This window comes from Sus scrofa, chromosome 14 (genome assembly GCF_054392235.1).
Source record: "Sus scrofa isolate SSC_HxYL_T2T_F1_AM1 chromosome 14, Sscrofa_HxYL_maternal_Yorkshire_Landrace_v2.0, whole genome shotgun sequence".
In the NCBI taxonomy this organism is placed as follows: Eukaryota; Metazoa; Chordata; class Mammalia; order Artiodactyla; family Suidae; genus Sus; species Sus scrofa.
The window spans coordinates 55,640,982-55,658,613 of NC_139396.1; the positions used below are offsets into that span (position 1 = coordinate 55,640,982).

Consider the following 17,632-nt stretch of genomic DNA (forward strand, 5'->3'; position numbering starts at 1 on the left):
ACAGTCATATTAAGTCAGTATCTTAGATTAAGGGATACAAGGCTTAGCCCCCATAGAGTCAGTTTGAAATTCAAGTCTATGATTACCTTCTGATGAGAAGAGTGAGAAATGACTGAAATGTTAACATGGCTTATTCACCTGAAATTCATTGCATATAGTTCTTTATATTGTTATGCATAAACTATATTTATGTATAGTTCTTTGACAGCCTTAGAAGTTTGCTTCATCAGAGTAACACGTGCTTCCTTAAGTGTTCCTGGTTCATTAAAGCAAGTAATATTTAAGTACTAGTTATTACCTTTTGCCTCCAAACCTGTTATCACATAATTTTTTTCTTAATCAAATAATATTTGAATTTTCTTTTTAAGTGGTCCTTAATGTTCTTCCCTCTGGATAGGGCTTATCTTTAGTTGTCCTTCCAAATGAGATTTTACGAATTGCATCTGGAACTCATCCTTCCGTTTCTGGCCAAATCTTCAGCCTGAGTTTTCTCTGAATGGTCTCTCATCTCTTTGTGTCTATACTCAGCACCATCACTTCTCCTTCCTCACCTGCATCTAATGTTTGGCTATTTTCAAGTTAATACCCTGATGTTAGTCTTTCAGCTTTAAGGCCCAATCATAATCCTGCCTTGTCATTCACAAAGACACGTTTTTTAAAAGAATTTTTAAATTACTAATATATAATACATACAGCATATGGAGGTTCCCAGGCTAGGGAACTGTAGCCACTGGCCTATGCTAGAGTCACAGCAACACTATATCTGAGCCGCCTCTGCAACCTACACCACAGCTCATGGCAACACTAGATCCTTTAACCCACTGAGCGAGGCCAGGGATCAAACCTGCGTCCTCATGGATACTAGTCAGATTCATTTCCACTGGGCCACGACAGGAATCCCACACATATCTTTTAATATATAAAGAATAATTAAAAAGTAAATCCCTTTATAAACACCACCCAGGCCATGAAATAGAATATTGCCAGCACCCCAGAAGTCCCTTTTTTGTTGCAGGAATCCAATATCCTCAATTTTATGGTGATTTTTGTTGTTGTTTATTTTTCTTTATATGTAACCCTCTTATTTCTGCACCCCAAATAAGTTTTACCCAGTTTTGAACTTTTTAAAAATAGAAACATTCTGTATATATTTGGCTGTGACCTGTTTGTTTTGCTCAGAGATACTTTCTTTACGCAGTCTTCTGCTCTTATTTTTCCTTCTATTGCTGTATAACTAATTCATCCTCTCAGAATCCTCTTGGCCAGAGTCAGCAAGTAGTTCCAATCTCTGTTTGACTCTTCTATTTTAAAAAGCAATCAGGGAGTTCCCGTTGTGGCGCAGTGGTTAACAAATCCGACTAGGCCATGAGGTTGTGGGTTCGGTCCCTGCCCTTGCTCAGTGGGTTAAGGATCTGGCATTGCCGTGAGCTGTGGTATAGGTCACAGACGCGGCTCGGATCCTGCGTTGCTGTGGCTCTGGCATAGGCTGGCAGCTACAGCTCTAATTAGACCCCTAGCCTGGCAACCTCCATATGCCGTGGGAGCGGCCCAAGAAATGGCAAAAAGACAAAAAAAAAAAAAAAAAAAAAAAAAAAAAAAAAAAAACCTGAAAAATAAATAAGTAAATAAATAAATAAATAAATAAAAAGCAATCAGACCCTTCTAAATAAATACAGTAAACCATGCATGCTTTAAGAATTAATGCAGTAAACCATGTGTGCTTCAAAACTTACTAACAAGCCATCTATACTAGGAGTAAAATGAGACCTACGTTGAGGTAGGCTGCAGAAGACCTAGTGCTTTTCTTCAGCTGAGAAAACATGTTATATCCAAGAAAATTAAAACTATTGATGAAATATCTGTGTGTATTTGGGTTTGCATAAAATAATTCAGAAATTAGCACCAGTAACAAATTAAATAGTAAGAAACTCTGTATTAAAGGAAAATAAAAATGGCTGAGCGTGTTTGTTTTTGTATTCAAACACAACTATAAAGTTTCTGGGGTCTTAGTGTTGCCTTGTTGAACTCAGCATATCATCCATAATCCACCTAAAGCAAAAGATTTAGTTTTGTTCTTCTGGGTCTAAATACCTTTTAGTTTTAGTTGAGGCTTAATAACCAGGACAAAAAGAAAAGCTTATGTTTAATTTTTATATTTCTTTATAAACTAGCAAATAACTGACAATCATAAATGCAGCCAAACATGGTTGTGAAAATGTCAGAAACATATATGTAGTTAAGTGCTCAATAAATATATTTTGAATCAATGGTTACTTAAATGGCTAAAGTTACTGAGACCATTGAGACCATTCATACATTAAGTAAGCTTCAGGAATAAAACTTGAAATATTTAAAGGTTGTAATCATTCATAAAACAGTATAATGCATTGGAAAACTGAAACCCCATTGATAGTTTCCTTTCTATGTACTAAAATCTTGATTTTTTTTTTTAAGTTTCAGTTTCAGTTCTGAATTTTAACTGGTATAAAATTGCATTAAAAATTTCACATCTGTAAATAAATGGAAATGTTTTTCAAATTTCAAGTCTTTGCCCAGTAGATAGGTACACTTACCAAGTTCTAAGTGATGATAACTCTAAATATAAAGTAATACATTTTTATTTTAGGTTGATTATTTTTTCATGTCTCAAGTAAGCCCTGATTATAAATAACCTTAAAAAGCAATTAGATAATACTGTCTGATTCCATTTGCATGGGATTTTTTTTTTCTTCCTATGAAGTCTCACTACTAGATAAAATTTGTCATTGAGCAAACCTCTTCCAGTCTCCTTTAGCTGCACAGTACATGGATTCATACCCAAAATATTCACTTTTCAGATATAGTTCCCCTAACCTTTATTGTATTAGTGAATTTACTTCAGTTTTTCCTTGTTTTTGTCACATTAACACAGTCTTAGTTTTAAATTTTAAAAGCCAGCCAAATGTGAGAGATTTTATTTTCAGCAAAAGTCAGTCTCAACTTTTTAAATGAATAAAATGTCTTAAAAAATGCCTTTGTAGAGTCCTGCTATTTTGGAAACTGTAGCTTGTGGATACCTTGTTTTTGTAATAGATACTTTTACCTTAGTGCTCATACACAAATTTCTTTTTAATATGTGCTTATTCTCTTTGCATTTTGGCATTGATTAAGACTCTTGGGGAGTTCCCATGTGGCTCAGTGCATTAAGGACCTAATATTGTCACTGCTGTGGTGTAGATTCAGTCACTGGCCTGGGAACTTCTGCAAGCCATGGGTGAGGCCAAAAAAAAAGACTCCAGGGTTGAATTCTTTTTATATCAAAGGTATTGTTTGTTGTTGAAATTAGAATTTTTTTAATTAGGAAAAAGCCATTGTTATACATTTATAAGAGGAGCTTCTTTAATTTCATTTAAGAAATTGATTAGGCTTTTTTCTCTGAAGTTGGTAACCTGGTTTTACCAGAGTGGATTCCAATCTTTTACTTCAGAAACACTGCTATAGCTTTGTTGGGCCATGATGATATTATTATAGAACCAAAATAGTTTACTTACATCAGGAGTATTACCCCGATGCAGAGCCCTGTTATTTAAAAGAAAGCTAGTATTAGCTAATCTTTTATTTATTTATTTATTCATTTATTTTTGTCTTTTTAGGGCCACACCCAGGGCATATGAAAGTTCCCAGGCAGGGGTCAAATCAGAGCTACAGCTGCCTGCTATGCCACAGCCGCAGCAATGCAGGATCCGAGCGGAGTCTGAGACCTTACACCACAGCTCAAGGTAATGTCGGATCCTTAACCCACTGAGCAAAGCCACGGACAGAACCTATATGCTCATGGATTCTAGTCGGGTTCGTCACCGCTGAGCCATGACAGGAATGGCTAGCTAATTTTTTAATGTCTTATATTTATTTTTCCGAAAAAATTTTAGAAAATTATCTAGTTTTAAATTTCTTTCTTTCTTTCTTTCTTTTTTTTTAATGTCTTTTTGCCTTTCCTCGAGCTGCTCCCTCGGTATATGGAGGTTCCCAGGCCAGGGGTCTAATGGGAGCTGTAGCCGCTGGCCTACACCACAGCCACAGCAACGTGGGATCTGAGCCGAGTCTGTGGCCTACACCACAGCTCACGGCAACGCCAGATCCTTAACCCACTGAGCAAGGCCAGGGATCGAACCCACAAACTCATGGTTCCTAGTCATATTCGTTAACCACTGTGCCACGACGGGAACTCCTCTAGTTTTAAATTTCTTAAGAAAATTTGAAGGAAAAGATTATTACCTATGCGATTGTAGTTTTCAGGTGTGCTTTCAATGAACTGCTGTGTTTTGAGTATGGAGAAGATATATAGAGAAAATTGTAAGACAAAGCAACCTTTATAGATATGTGTATGTGTATATGTAATCCATTTTATTATTATTGTAAAATAGGAAGGTATCATTTTGAAAGTAAAAGTCTCTCTTAAGGTTAATTTTTTTTTTTTTTTGGTCTTTTTATGGCCACACCCATGGCACATGGAGGTTCCCAGGCTAGGGGTCGAATCGGAACTGTAGCTGCTGGCCTATACTATAGCCAAAGCCACGCCAAATCCGAGCCACGTCTGTGAACTACACCTCAGCTCACAGCAGTGCTGAATCCTTAACCCACTAAGCAAGGCCACGGATCAAACCCTGCATCCTCATGGATACTAGTTTGGCTCATTAACTGCTGAGCCATGATGAGAACTCCCGTTAGGATTCATTTTAACGTCCGCAGCGCTGTTCAATACAATAGCCACTTTTAAAAATTTAAGTTAATTAAAATGAAGTTTAAAATTTACTTCCTTAGTCAAACTGGCCACCTTTGACATGCTCCCATATATGATGTAAATACAGAACATTTACATCTTCATGGAAAGTTCTGTCAGGCGCAATCATTTATCAGATAATCCAGAGATTATCACTTATGTATATTCTGGTATAAATTCTTTCATAATTTTTTCTACACATACAATCATTATTACTATTTTGCAAAAGTAAGATCATACTCTACAGCTTATTTTTGTTGTGATACTGTATATTCATATTGATTACCTAATTCTTTTAATGTTTATGTTATGATTGTACCATATTTATGATTCTCCATTGGAGAATCTTCATTCTACATGATGAAAACAGTGTGGATATTTTGGAAATATGACTTGCTTTGATTGCATATATATTGTTAAACCTTAATCCTTTTTTATATTATAGCCTTTGCATGTATATGGAAAGGGATAAAAAGAAGCTGTACCTTGAAGTGGAGTAGAAATATCTAACTAGCCTATCAAAAGTTGCAGCGTATTTTACACCATTATATATAGAATGGATAAACAACAAGGTCCTACTGTATAGCACAAGAAACTATATTCAATATCCTGTGATAAACCATAGTGGAAAAGAATATAAAAAGGAATGTGGGGAGTTCCCGTCATGGCGCAGTGGTTAACGAATCCGACTAAGAACCATGAGGTTGCAGGTTTGATCCCTGCCCTTGCTCAGTGGGTTAACGATCCAGAGTTGCCATGAGCTGTGGTGTAAGTCACAGACGCGGCTCGGATCCCACGTTGCTATGGCTCTGGTGTAGGCCGGCAGCTACAGCTCCAATTAGACCCCTGGCCTGGGAACCTCCATATGCCACGGGAGCGGCCCAAGAAATGGTAAAAAGACAAAAAAAAAAAAAAAGGGAATGTGTGTATACATATATAATATATATAATAACATGTATATACATATATAACTGAATAACTTTGTACAGCAGAAATTAACACAATATTGTATGTAAATCAACTGTACTTCAGTTTTTAAAAAGTGTAGCATCTTTGAGTTATGAGAATGAAATGTGAAATGTTATCAAAGTCTCTAGTCAAATATTTAAGTTAAACTGGCTGAAACATCATTCATTATTTTTAATTTTTTTCCCTACTCTTTTAACACAGGCCACAAATGCTCACACCAATGAGGTGGTGGCAGTTAAGAAAATGTCCTATAGTGGAAAGCAGGCACATGAGGTATGTTAAAGATACTGTGTACCCAAACTGACAAGTTAGCATGAAATTGATGGTGGAAACATGTTTAAACATTTCTTTATCACGGTTTTTTTCCCCCTTCTTGTGGAGCATATAAACTTTCCTAATATTCTACCTCAGTCATCTATTAGTAGAATAGAATATGGATTTGTATAATGGATTTTTTATAATATTTTTGGTGGTTGATTTAATTTACATGTAGTAAAACAAGAAATAACACAAGTTTAAATAGCTTCTTTATGTATTAAACATTTTCTTTGATCATTTAAAATAATGAAAAGAATATTATATAGGTATACTTGAAATTAAAATCTATTTTTGTCCTTCTGATTTAATAGAAATGGCAAGATATTCTTAAGGAAGTCAAATTTTTACGACAACTGAAGCATCCCAATACCATTGAATACAAAGGTTGTTACTTGAAAGAGCACACTGCTTGGGTGAGTCAAAGAAGCTCCATTATCTTTTTTTTTTTTTTTCAGTTAAAATTTTTTTCTTTTTCTTTTTTTCTACTATCTCTTTGGTCTGGAAAATTACCAGCCCCATTTCTGCTCATTTGACTTTTGTTACCTGTATTTTTCATTTGATACTATCTCAGAGTATGCTGTATTGTACATATTCTAAAAGTTTAAATAGGACATCTAGCCATTGGGAAATTTTATTCTATAAACACTTAATGAAAAGATAGTAAAAAGTTAACATCATTTCATAATGATTTATTTGCAAAAGTGAAAGGCAAAGCCTTTTATTCGGATCCTAGAATTTTTATCTGCTATTTCTCATCCCCTACTCCAGTTCCCCCCAAATTTGGAATTGTGTTTGATATTACCATTACTGTCTAAATTTTTACCACACAGGGCCTAGATTATGATTAAATTGAAGTGGTCCATTCCATCTTCTTTGTATATTTTTCTTTTATATGATTGTGTTTCTGATTTTAGCCTAGCACATTAGACATAGTGTAGAATAAGAAAATGCTATACCATGTACTTTATGGGATTGCACATTCCAGTTTATTCAATATAACTATCATTTATTGAATACCTAACATGTATAAGTCCCTTCCTGTATATGATCTCCACTTAGGGAATGGAATTTTTGTTCCCAGTTAGAATGTCAAACAGTAAACATAAATATAAATCTTTCTGCTCAAGCAACTCTTAAGATTTCTAGAGTCATTGCTTTTGTTCTGAGCAGAAGAAATTAATAAGAGGAGTATGTCATTATGTGAAAATCAATTCTCTGGCAATATCAGCTTTCTTAAAGGAGTCAAGAAAGGGATTTTGAGCGGTAGAATAAATATTACAAAATCAACTGCTAAATCTCCTGTGTTTCAAAACTTCAGAAAGTCCTCCAAACCCTTATTTGAAGCCCATTTACACTGAAATCACATAGAGTGCTAATAAGCTTGCTATTGGGTCTTTGTCTACAGTGATATGGTAGGCTGATTAGAAGGAGCTCATAGGATCTAAGCTGCTGGAGAGACATGCATACCGCCACAACTAATTTGACCTAATGAAGAATATTTGTGACAAAAATACAGAGTTAACATGTGATTTTATTTTATTTTTTATTTTAATTTTTTTGGTCTTTTTGTCTTTTTAAGGCCGCATCTGTGGCATACGGAGGTTCCCAGGCTAAGGGCCTAATCGGAGCTGTAGCTGCTGGCCTACATCACAGGCACAGCAATGCTAGATCCGAGCCGAGTCTGCGACCTACACCACAGCTCACAGCAACACTGGATCCTTAACCTACTGAGCAGGGCTAGGGATCGAACTCATTCATGTCCTCATGGATACTAGTTGGGTTTGCTAAACATGTAATTTTAAAAATAGAAACCTGACTATAAATATAACCACTCCATTCAGTTTTAAAGTTCTATGTTCATTTTCCACATACTCAGATTAAGCAAATTATGTATGCATATTAATCTAGGCCAGTTTAAGGAGTTAGAAAGTAACAGGGTTGAGAAATGTTTTCATCAAAACTAAGAAAAAAATAGTTGGTCAGTTATACTTTAATAAAGCTGAGGAAAAAATAAAAGAAAAATAGTGCACATAAAAGGCTAATGTTCAGGAGTACCTCTGTGATGTAGTGGGTTAAGGATCCAGCCTTATCACTGCTGTGGCTCAGGTTGCTACTATAAGATGGGAATTTCCACATGCCAGGGGCATGGACCAAAAAAAGGAGGGGGGTTAATGTTCATTATAGTAGTCTCATATCACTATAACAAATAAAATTAATTTTTATGAATGTGCTTATTTTTAATATCAAACAGAAAACTATAATAAAGTTTCTAAATTTTACCGTTTTTTTTTTTTTTTTTTTTGTCCTTTGAGGACCGCACCTGCGGCATATGGAAATTCCCTGGCTAGGGGTCAAATTGGAGCTGTAGCTGGCTGGCCATAGCAACACCAGGTCCGAGCTGCATCTGTGACCTACACTGCAGCTCTCAGGCAATGCCGGATCCTTAATCCCCTGAGCGAGGCCAGGAATCAAACCCAAGTACTCATGGACACTAGTTGGCTTCATTATCACTAAGCCACAGTGGAACTCCCTCTGAATTTTACTTTTATTTATTTATTTTTTGGCCATACCCACAGAATGTGGAAATTCCTGGGCCAGGGTATAACCCATGCCACAGCAATGATCTGGGCCACGGCAGTGACAGTGCTGGATCCTTAACCCACTGTGCCTCAAGAGACCTCCCAAAGTTTCTACAATTTAAACTAAGTTTCTTGGAGTTCCTGTCGTGGCTCAGTTGTTAACAAATCCAACTAGGAACCATGAGGTTGCGATTTTGATCCCCGGCCTTGCTCGGTGGGTTAAAGATCCGGCGTTGCCATGAGCTGTGGTGTAGGTCGCAGACTTGGTTCAGATCCCTCATTGCTGTGGCTGTGGCTGTGGCTGTGGCCAGCAGCCACAGCTCCAATTCGACTCCTAGCCTGGGATCCTCCATATGCCTCAGGAGTGGCCCTAGAAAAGGCAAAACACACACACACACACACACACACACACACAAAATAAATAAAAAAATAAACTTCTAAGTTTCTCATTGGTTTAGATTGTTCCAGAAATGGAATAATATTAATATATTATGTATATTTAATTAATATGTAAATATATAATAAATTTAATAATATAGATGTGTATCTCCATTATTATGTATAATATATAATATATATGATATACCATATATTGTGTATTATATATCTTGCTATTAGAATAATTTAGAAAGAATATAAAATTATATATATCATGTATAATTATATATTATAACATGACATAATTATAATAATATATATCTCTTATTCTTCCAAATTATTCCAGTAATGCTAGATACACAATACACAAATGTTTTCACATTAATTATTTTTAATGAATGGAATCAATATGTTAATATGATAGGAAATTCATATTTCATAAGTATATCGTGGAATTACCTTGTGTTGTAGTATGTTAAGGATCCGGCATTGTCACTGCAGCGACTCAGATTGCTGCTGTGGCACAGATTTGATCCCTGGCCCAAGAACTTCCACATGCCACTAGCATGGCCAAAAAAAAAAGCATATTGGGAGTTCCCGTCGTGGCTCAGTGGTTGATGAATCCTACTAGGAACCATGAAGTTGTGGGTTCGATCCCTGGCCTTGCTCAGTGGGTTAATGATCCAGCGTTGCCGTGAGCTGTGGTGTAGGTTGCAGGCACGCTAGGATCCTGAATTGCTGTGGCTCTGGTGTAGGCTGGTGGCTACAGCTCCGATTAGACTCCTAGCCTGGGAACCTCCATATGCCGAGGGAGTGGCCTTAGAAAAGGCACAAAGACTAAAAAAAAAAAAAAAAGCATATTGTGTTTTTTAGAATAACTAAATAATAATTTGTAGAATGTGCATGCTCTTGTGTGTGTATATGTGGGGACTGGTCCCTGAGCATTCCAATTCTGACCTTGGCTATAAATCAGTAGTAGTCGGGGATATCTAAAATATCTAAGATGAGAATAAAGAAAGAGTTTTCTCATATTTGCATTTAAAAAGCCTCCCAACATTGCAAACCCAATAAATATCAATACTGTGTTAATAATATTATTTTAGAAATATTTTGAAACATAAATTTAAATATCCCATCTATCTCAGGAATTCAAGCAAATGTAATTATACATAGCAGGCTACATCTTTAGATTGAGTTCTAACCAATATTTTCTTGTTTAGAACTTTTTAAAATGTGAAAATAAGGGATTTACTACTTACTGGTTTATATTATTAACCAATATTTTCCAGTATCGGTTTTACTGGCTCATGTAGGTGGTTGCCACTTTCAAAGTTACAAAATTTAATTTATAGTGCAACCTAGCCACCTTAAATCCTTTTGAAATAAAGTGTGGAAATTAGTAAATGAATAATTGACACTCTCAGCTTGACTATTTACAGTGACTATATCCATATTCATTCCCCCTATAATCTTAGACCAACTCCAATTTCAAATAGGAAATAACAAAACCAGATGATTAAAAGATAAAAAAATCAATTACTAGTGCCAGATGACCAAAATTTAATCCAGTTTTGGGTAGATCAGAATTTTTATTCTTCTAATATTCTTAATTCCTTGGTTAGTTGGTTTTAGCAATTTCTTATTAACCATCATTATTCTGGTTATTATTTCAATCTGTTACAGTTGGTGATGGAATATTGCTTAGGCTCAGCCTCTGATTTGTTAGAAGGTAAGGATAAAAGCACAATCCCCTCCTTTCTATTTTATCTTGATCAGAATGTAATCTACTCTATTAAATCACACCTTGAGCAAACTAAATGGCTAATGACTTAAACTCAGTGGTTATGTGGATAAGCCATGCAAACTCTGTCTCTGCAGTCTTGGAAAATATCTGAGTAATGATTAGCAGCCCTCACACTGTTGTAGTGCATGGCCCATCCAGGGCAGGTACTACTAAAATGTTTGGGTAATATGGTACAGTATGTGTAGCCAAAAACATCAAATTCATGTGATTGTATAAAATAGAATTTGATGGTATCAAATTATATTGATTTTTAACCCTTCCAAATCTCTTGACTACCCAGTTCTCTACAGATAATGTTGTAACCAGATGCTGTGTTAAAATTTTACATTAAAAAAAAACTTTCTTATATTATTCTTGATCTCTGAATAGAAATTGCTTATTAGCTGCTTTCACAGATAATGAAAACCTGTAGTTAGAAGGGGTACTTATAGATGGCTTGTGGTAGAGGAGAATAATGCAACCTAAAACATTCTAGGCACTTAAAATGTCAGAGCAACTGGTAAATTTGAGCCTGGCCAATTGGAATCAGTGTAGCTTTGACTTACAACGGACAAGTAAATTAACAATTACTTGCAGTGAATATCAGGCTTTGTTTTATTCTATTTTGAAGGGTTTTTTGTTGTTGTTGTTTTTATACTAGCAGTTTCCTGTTATCTGACTATTTATCACCACTATTCTATAGAAAATATATATCCTGTGTATTTAGGTGAATGTGTTCCCAAATGATCATTTAAGAAAGTTGGTAATTCAGCCTGGTAGAGCTGTTTTAAGATAATAAAAATAGGAATGAAACTGATCATCTACCCCAGGCTTTCTTTTTTTCCTTCCTCAGTTCATAAGAAACCACTTCAGGAAGTGGAGATCGCTGCCATTACTCACGGTGCCTTGCATGGGCTAGCCTACCTGCATTCTCATGATTTGATTCATAGGTAAGATTAGAGACCAGTTAAATTTTCATTTCGGTTACAGGACTGTGTAGTCAAAGAACCTTGAAAATTAGTGCATGCTGCACTTGTTAGGGTGCCTAAGGATTTATGAGAAGCAAATAGATGGCTGCTGCTTCTGGATGTAAAGAATAATTGTCAGAATTTAGTTCCTATCTCTTGGTCTCTCCTATATATCCACAAAGACTTACATCATCTCTGTTCTATACATCATCTCTTATTTTCCAGGCTTAGTGTTACAAGGAAATTTGAGGAAGAGCCCAACAACCTTTTAATACTGTGTCAAGAAGAAAAGAAAGTTAGCCTTCCTTGCATGTATCTATTTCCTAGTTGACTTTGGTTTATTTTTTATTTTTTATTTTATTTATTTATTTGTTTGTTTGTTTGTTTGTTTGTCTTTCTGTCTTTTCTAGCACCATACCTGTGGCATGTGGAGGTTCCCAGGCTAGGGGTCTAATCAGAGCCACAGCTGCCGGCCTACGCCACAGCCACAGCAACACGGGATCCGAGCTGCCTCTGCTACCTACACCACAGCTCACGACAACGCTGGATCCTTAACCCACTGAGCAAGGCCAGGGATAGAACCCGCAACCTCATGGTTCCTAGTTGGATTCGTCAACCACTGAGCCATGACAGGAACTCCGTATTTCCTAGTTGACTTTGCTCTCCTTTTTCTGTTGCAGATAACAAGCCAATCTTATGTAAAATATGCTGTTTTATCAGTTTAAAATTTTTTACATTTCTTTAGTCCATATAGGTATTCGGGAAGTTATTATTGTCTTTATTTTGGCAAATGAAGAAATGAAGACTCAGATTTAAATAACTTGACTCTATTTTCCTAGTTATGTAATAAAGATTGAAACTCAAATTTTCTAACTCCTAATCTAAGGCTTCCCTCTTAAATTGTATTTTCTTTCTTTCCTTTTTTCTTTTTTTACTTTTTAAGGCCACACCCTGGGCATATGGAAGTTCCCAGACTAGGGGTAGAATTGGAGCTACAGATGCCAGCCATAGCCACAGCCACAGAAACACCAGATCCAAGCTAGGTCTGCGACCTACTGCACAACTCATGGCAACACCAGATCCTTAACCCACTGAGCGAGACTAGGGATTGAACCTGAAACCTCATGGTTACTAGTCAGATTCATTTCCACTGGGTCACTATGAACTCCCTTAAATTGTATTTTCTTTAGCATAACTCCACTTTGCTCTCTCCAGCCTTCTTCCCACCACTAACTTCTACATAAAGATGTTACCAATCTTTCCTTCTTAAAAAGAACTTCTAGTACAGTTACTTTAATGAATCGTGGCCAAGTAATGGAATATAAAGTTGGCACAAAGGATCTGATATGACTCAAAAAACAAAAGGAAAAAAATTTACATTTACTAGAGGAAGAAATGAAACTATTAGGTTATAGGTTCCCCTTTTGCATCTGTTTTAATCGCCCTAGAGTAACCACCACCAGTCACTGGTACATACTACAAAACAGAACTCCCTCAAGATAGGCAGACTAAAAATGCTGCTATAAATTTGGTTTATTCATAAGGATAAAGAATGAACCCAACCATGTCTAATAAATATTGCCAAAATTGATATATAATTGATAAAATTGATATAAAGTATAATGTCTGTGGATTTGGCAACTTTAAAATGTATATGCATATATGCCTCTATCTTTAGTATTAAGATGTCATTATTAAATGCCAACTTGTTTATGACAGTTTTGCCTGCTTCTGTTTAAAAGTTACAGTTCAGTTTTTTGTGACTCTCTTACCTTAAATTGCACATTAATTTAATATTTTATTTTATTTTACACTTTATCTTCCTTAATATGTAAAAGGAGTTGAAAAGACAAAAAAAAAAAAACCTTTTAGAAAATGCTCTTTTTAAAAAAATAAACTCAATGGAGTTCCTGTCGTGGCTCAGTGATTAATGAATCCGACTAGGAACCATGAGGTTGTGGGTTTGATCCCTGGCCTCACTCAGTGGGTTAAGGATCCAGCATTGCCTTGAGCTGTGGCGTAGTTCACAGACAGGGCTCAGATCTCTCGTTGCTGTGGCTCTGGCGTAGGCTGGCAACTACAGCTCCGATTAGACCCCTAACCTGGGAACCTCCGTATGCCGCTGGTGCAGCCCTAGAAAATACAACAAGACAAAAAATAAATAAATAAATAAATAATAATAAATTAAAAAATAAACTCAGTTCACTAGTGGCCTAGAGGGTTAAGGATCTGGTGTTGTTACTCCTGTGGCTTGGGTTGCTGCGGTGGCCCAAGTTTGATCCCCAGGCTGGGAACTCCCCTGTGCTGCAGTTATGGCCAAATAAATAAACAAAGTCATATTCTTATTGTTTTGATTTGAAAGGCAGGTCAGTATTCTAATTAAAGATATTAGAGAAAAAGTATTTTTCTGTTCTACAAGAAATAAATAATGTTTTTTAAGTTCCCTCTGTGAATATCTAATGTCATGAAGAAAGGAAGTGCATTTTTAAGGGAAGACTTTCGGAAAAACTATTTTGGGAGCATTTGAACCTTTCATTTTCAACTTTACATAAGTTTTCTTCATTCCCTCTGCTTTATCCTTCCACTGCCCATTAACATACAGTTTAGTTCTTAGTACTCATTACACTTCATGCCTTTCATAAAGAGAATAAGGAGTATATCCACATCTTCTCATTCCAAATTTTCATACTGAAGATTGAATTCTTTTAAATCACATTTTTAAAACTTTTTTGCTGCATAAATTATCTAATAGCTTTAGTAGTAACTACTTGAGATTTTTTTGTAATAATACAATAGAAATGCAATTTCCTAACCCCTAATCCTTGTTTGTTTTGATCTTTCAGGGTCTTCTTTTTACTGTACAGTGTTATTTTTAAAATAACACCTTCTCTATAACATGTACCCTCAAATGCCTTAGAGTGGCAGTTACAATAAAAGGCAGAGAGAAAGGGTCACAGGCATGAAAGAAAAGGTATGTGTGTAGTTGAGGTGTATTGGTAGGTAGTTAATACAGAGTCATTGAAGGTTTGTTTAGACTCCAAAAATGTCATGAAATTTGGAAAAGAAAAAAAAGGCAGTTACAAATGGCGCAAATTTTCCCAGCACAAGGAATACTATTGGTGACTGGATTTAGCAGCTAATATGCTTTTGTAAGTATAGCAAACGAGTAGGTTTCCTTGTCTGCGGTGTCTGCCTTTTTTCTCATTGCATTCCCTCCCTCTGAAGAAGCTCTACCTTTTAGTAATTACTATGACCTACCAGTAAGTACACCCAGGAATCTGGGCCCCCTTACAACATTCAGTAATTACTAAATCCCCTTCTGGCTATCTGAGCAAGTTTTTTTTTTTTAATAAACTTTTTCTCTTATTAATTGCATGCTCTGACCTATTCCATGATCAAAATTGAAAAGTAATTTTCTAACCCTTTTATTTTTTCCTATAGGGATATTAAAGCAGGAAATATTCTTCTAACAGAGCCTGGTCAGGTGAAACTAGCTGATTTTGGATCTGCTTCAATGGCTTCTCCTGCCAACTCCTTTGTGGGCACACCTTATTGGTACGTGGAATTAGAAAACATGACATGGTTTTTAAATATGCATTTATAAGCAAGATGGACTCATAGCACTGGTTTTGGTTTTGTCTGGGTGGGTTTGTTTGTTTTTTGACAATGTCTAACCATATGCCTCAAAAGAGATTTCATTAGGAAGGATAGTAAACTCACTTGCAAAAAAGAAACACTCAGACTTAGTGTAAAATTTCCAGTGACTCTAAATTGTTCAAGTAAGGTTGATGTCACTGTGTGTAAACTGAGTAGGATTATCAACTCACTGACAAAGCTCAGGTTTTAGATTTCAAGTTTCCTTGAACTTTTCTCTTCAGGCAGTCTCTAGGCAATGTAATTTCTTTAACCTTCTCTAACTACCCAATGAGCATAAAGTTCACCTTTCAATGAAAGAAATTCAGGTTCTTGTTTTTGTTTTCTTTTTTCTTTCTTTCTTTCTTTTTTTTTTTCTTCTGTTTTTAAGTGCTGCACCTATGGCATTTGGAAGTTCCTAGGCTGAGGTCAAATCAGAGCTGCAGCCACAGCCACAGCAACGCAGGATCGAGGTCATATCTGCAACCTATACCAGAGCTCGCAACAGTGCTGTATCCTTAACCCACTGAGCCAGACCAGGGATCGAACCTGCATACCCATGGATACTAATCGGGTTCTTAACTGACTGAGCTTCAGCAGCAGCTCTGGATTCTTGTTTTTGTTGACTTCTCTGATACTTTACCTCACTTGTCATTCTGACTTATAAGTTTCACCTCATTCTATTCAAGACTCCTTCCTTTCATCAATACATCTGAATTTCATTGTACCTTGGAGAATGACGTATATCCCTGGAAAATTACTTACTAAAAAAAATCAGCTACAAATTGAATTTTTTCCATCATCATCAAATAGCATCTATTAAGAAAGTACTTATACATACTAACAGAGAACAAAGAATATTAAATTATATGGTCCTTCCCCTCCTAATGAAAATGCATTGTGGACAAAATACCATCCATTACTATAGATAGGTTTTGTTTTGTTTTTAGCTTGTAGCATCTTGGAAATATCAGATTATATTGCTTTACATATTTGCATAAAGTATTTTTCATGTTGTTTAAAGTAATTTAAGTGTTTTGTACATATTAATCCTTTACAAATCTCTCTGAGGTAGCCAAAATTCTCTTCATATTATAGATGAGAACACTGATATACAGAAAGGGCTTAGTAACTTAGCTAAGATCAAATGCTAGTAAATGGTGAAACCATGATCTAGTGAAAATACTGTATTGTTTCATGCAAATCACTGAGTATGTTGTTTATATTTTGAATAGTGTTTTTTCAAATTATTTGTATAAGGAAATAATAGCTTCATCAGATAAAACTTTAAAAATATGTTCAAAAGCAGCTATTTCATTGAATCACTTTATTAGATGAATTTTGTTTTCAACTTACAACTTGAGTTTGGCACATTATATTTGGCAGGATGGCTCCAGAGGTGATCTTAGCTATGGATGAGGGACAGTATGATGGGAAAGTTGATATTTGGTCACTTGGGATCACCTGTATTGAAATGGGTGAGTAAAGAGTTATTTTCATTGTGCTTGTGAGAATCACTCATTTTGATTAAGAAAAAGAGTTTGAGTTGATATGGTAGTTAACAAATGTGAGAATATACAGTAGTTAATATTAATATTTGAAAAATATTCATTCTCCATACCATGATTGATAATATTTGACTTTCCTTCATAGTTGTATTCATTACTTAATTTGCATTCTAACTTGTATAAGGGAAATCTGATAATAATAGCAGGCTTATCAAAGGTCTGACTCTAAAAACTGACCATATAGAGAACAACCCCAGAGGCAACTTCATTTTAGGGGATGCCCCCAGCTTTAAAGTTGTTCCCCAGATATTGTTGCAGTTATCTACTATTGTCTAACATACCACAGAATCTTGATTCTCTGGTTGTATGTTTTGAGCTTTAATATACCTTAGAGATAACTTTATCCAGTGATGTACTAGTAAATGTAATAACTCTTCTGGGGGTGGGGAGGAGCATTTTGTAGCATTTGCCAATTTCTGTGGTGTAAGTATTCCCACCATAGCCAATTTCAAGCTACCAATTTGAATCACTGAGTGTTGAGTTGGAGAAAGATATGCACAGTTAACCTCCTAAAGCTAGTGTGAGCTCCAGGACAATGGTGCCTTTATTTAGATTTTTTTTAATTTAAAATTTATAGAAATATGGAATTCCTGTCGTGGCTCAGCAGTTAATGAACCTGACTAGTATCCATGAGGACGCGGGTTCCCTCCCTAGCCTCACTCAGTGGGCTAGGCAGG

The 17,632-nt window shown here is 35.7% G+C and overlaps 1 protein-coding gene across 1 annotated transcript in view; it reads left to right on the forward strand.

Annotated features, from left to right (window-relative positions):
* The window catches only part of TAOK3 (TAO kinase 3), a 181,895-nt gene that overhangs the window by 85,576 nt on the left and 78,687 nt on the right, over positions 1–17,632 (forward strand). Inside the window, exons 4-9 of the mRNA XM_003483429.5 lie at positions 5,930–6,001; positions 6,358–6,459; positions 10,687–10,732; positions 11,640–11,736; positions 15,196–15,309; positions 16,774–16,865. Of these exons, the coding sequence (XP_003483477.1) occupies positions 5,930–6,001; positions 6,358–6,459; positions 10,687–10,732; positions 11,640–11,736; positions 15,196–15,309; positions 16,774–16,865 (523 nt within the window). The remainder of the gene's footprint in view (positions 1–5,929; positions 6,002–6,357; positions 6,460–10,686; positions 10,733–11,639; positions 11,737–15,195; positions 15,310–16,773; positions 16,866–17,632) is intronic.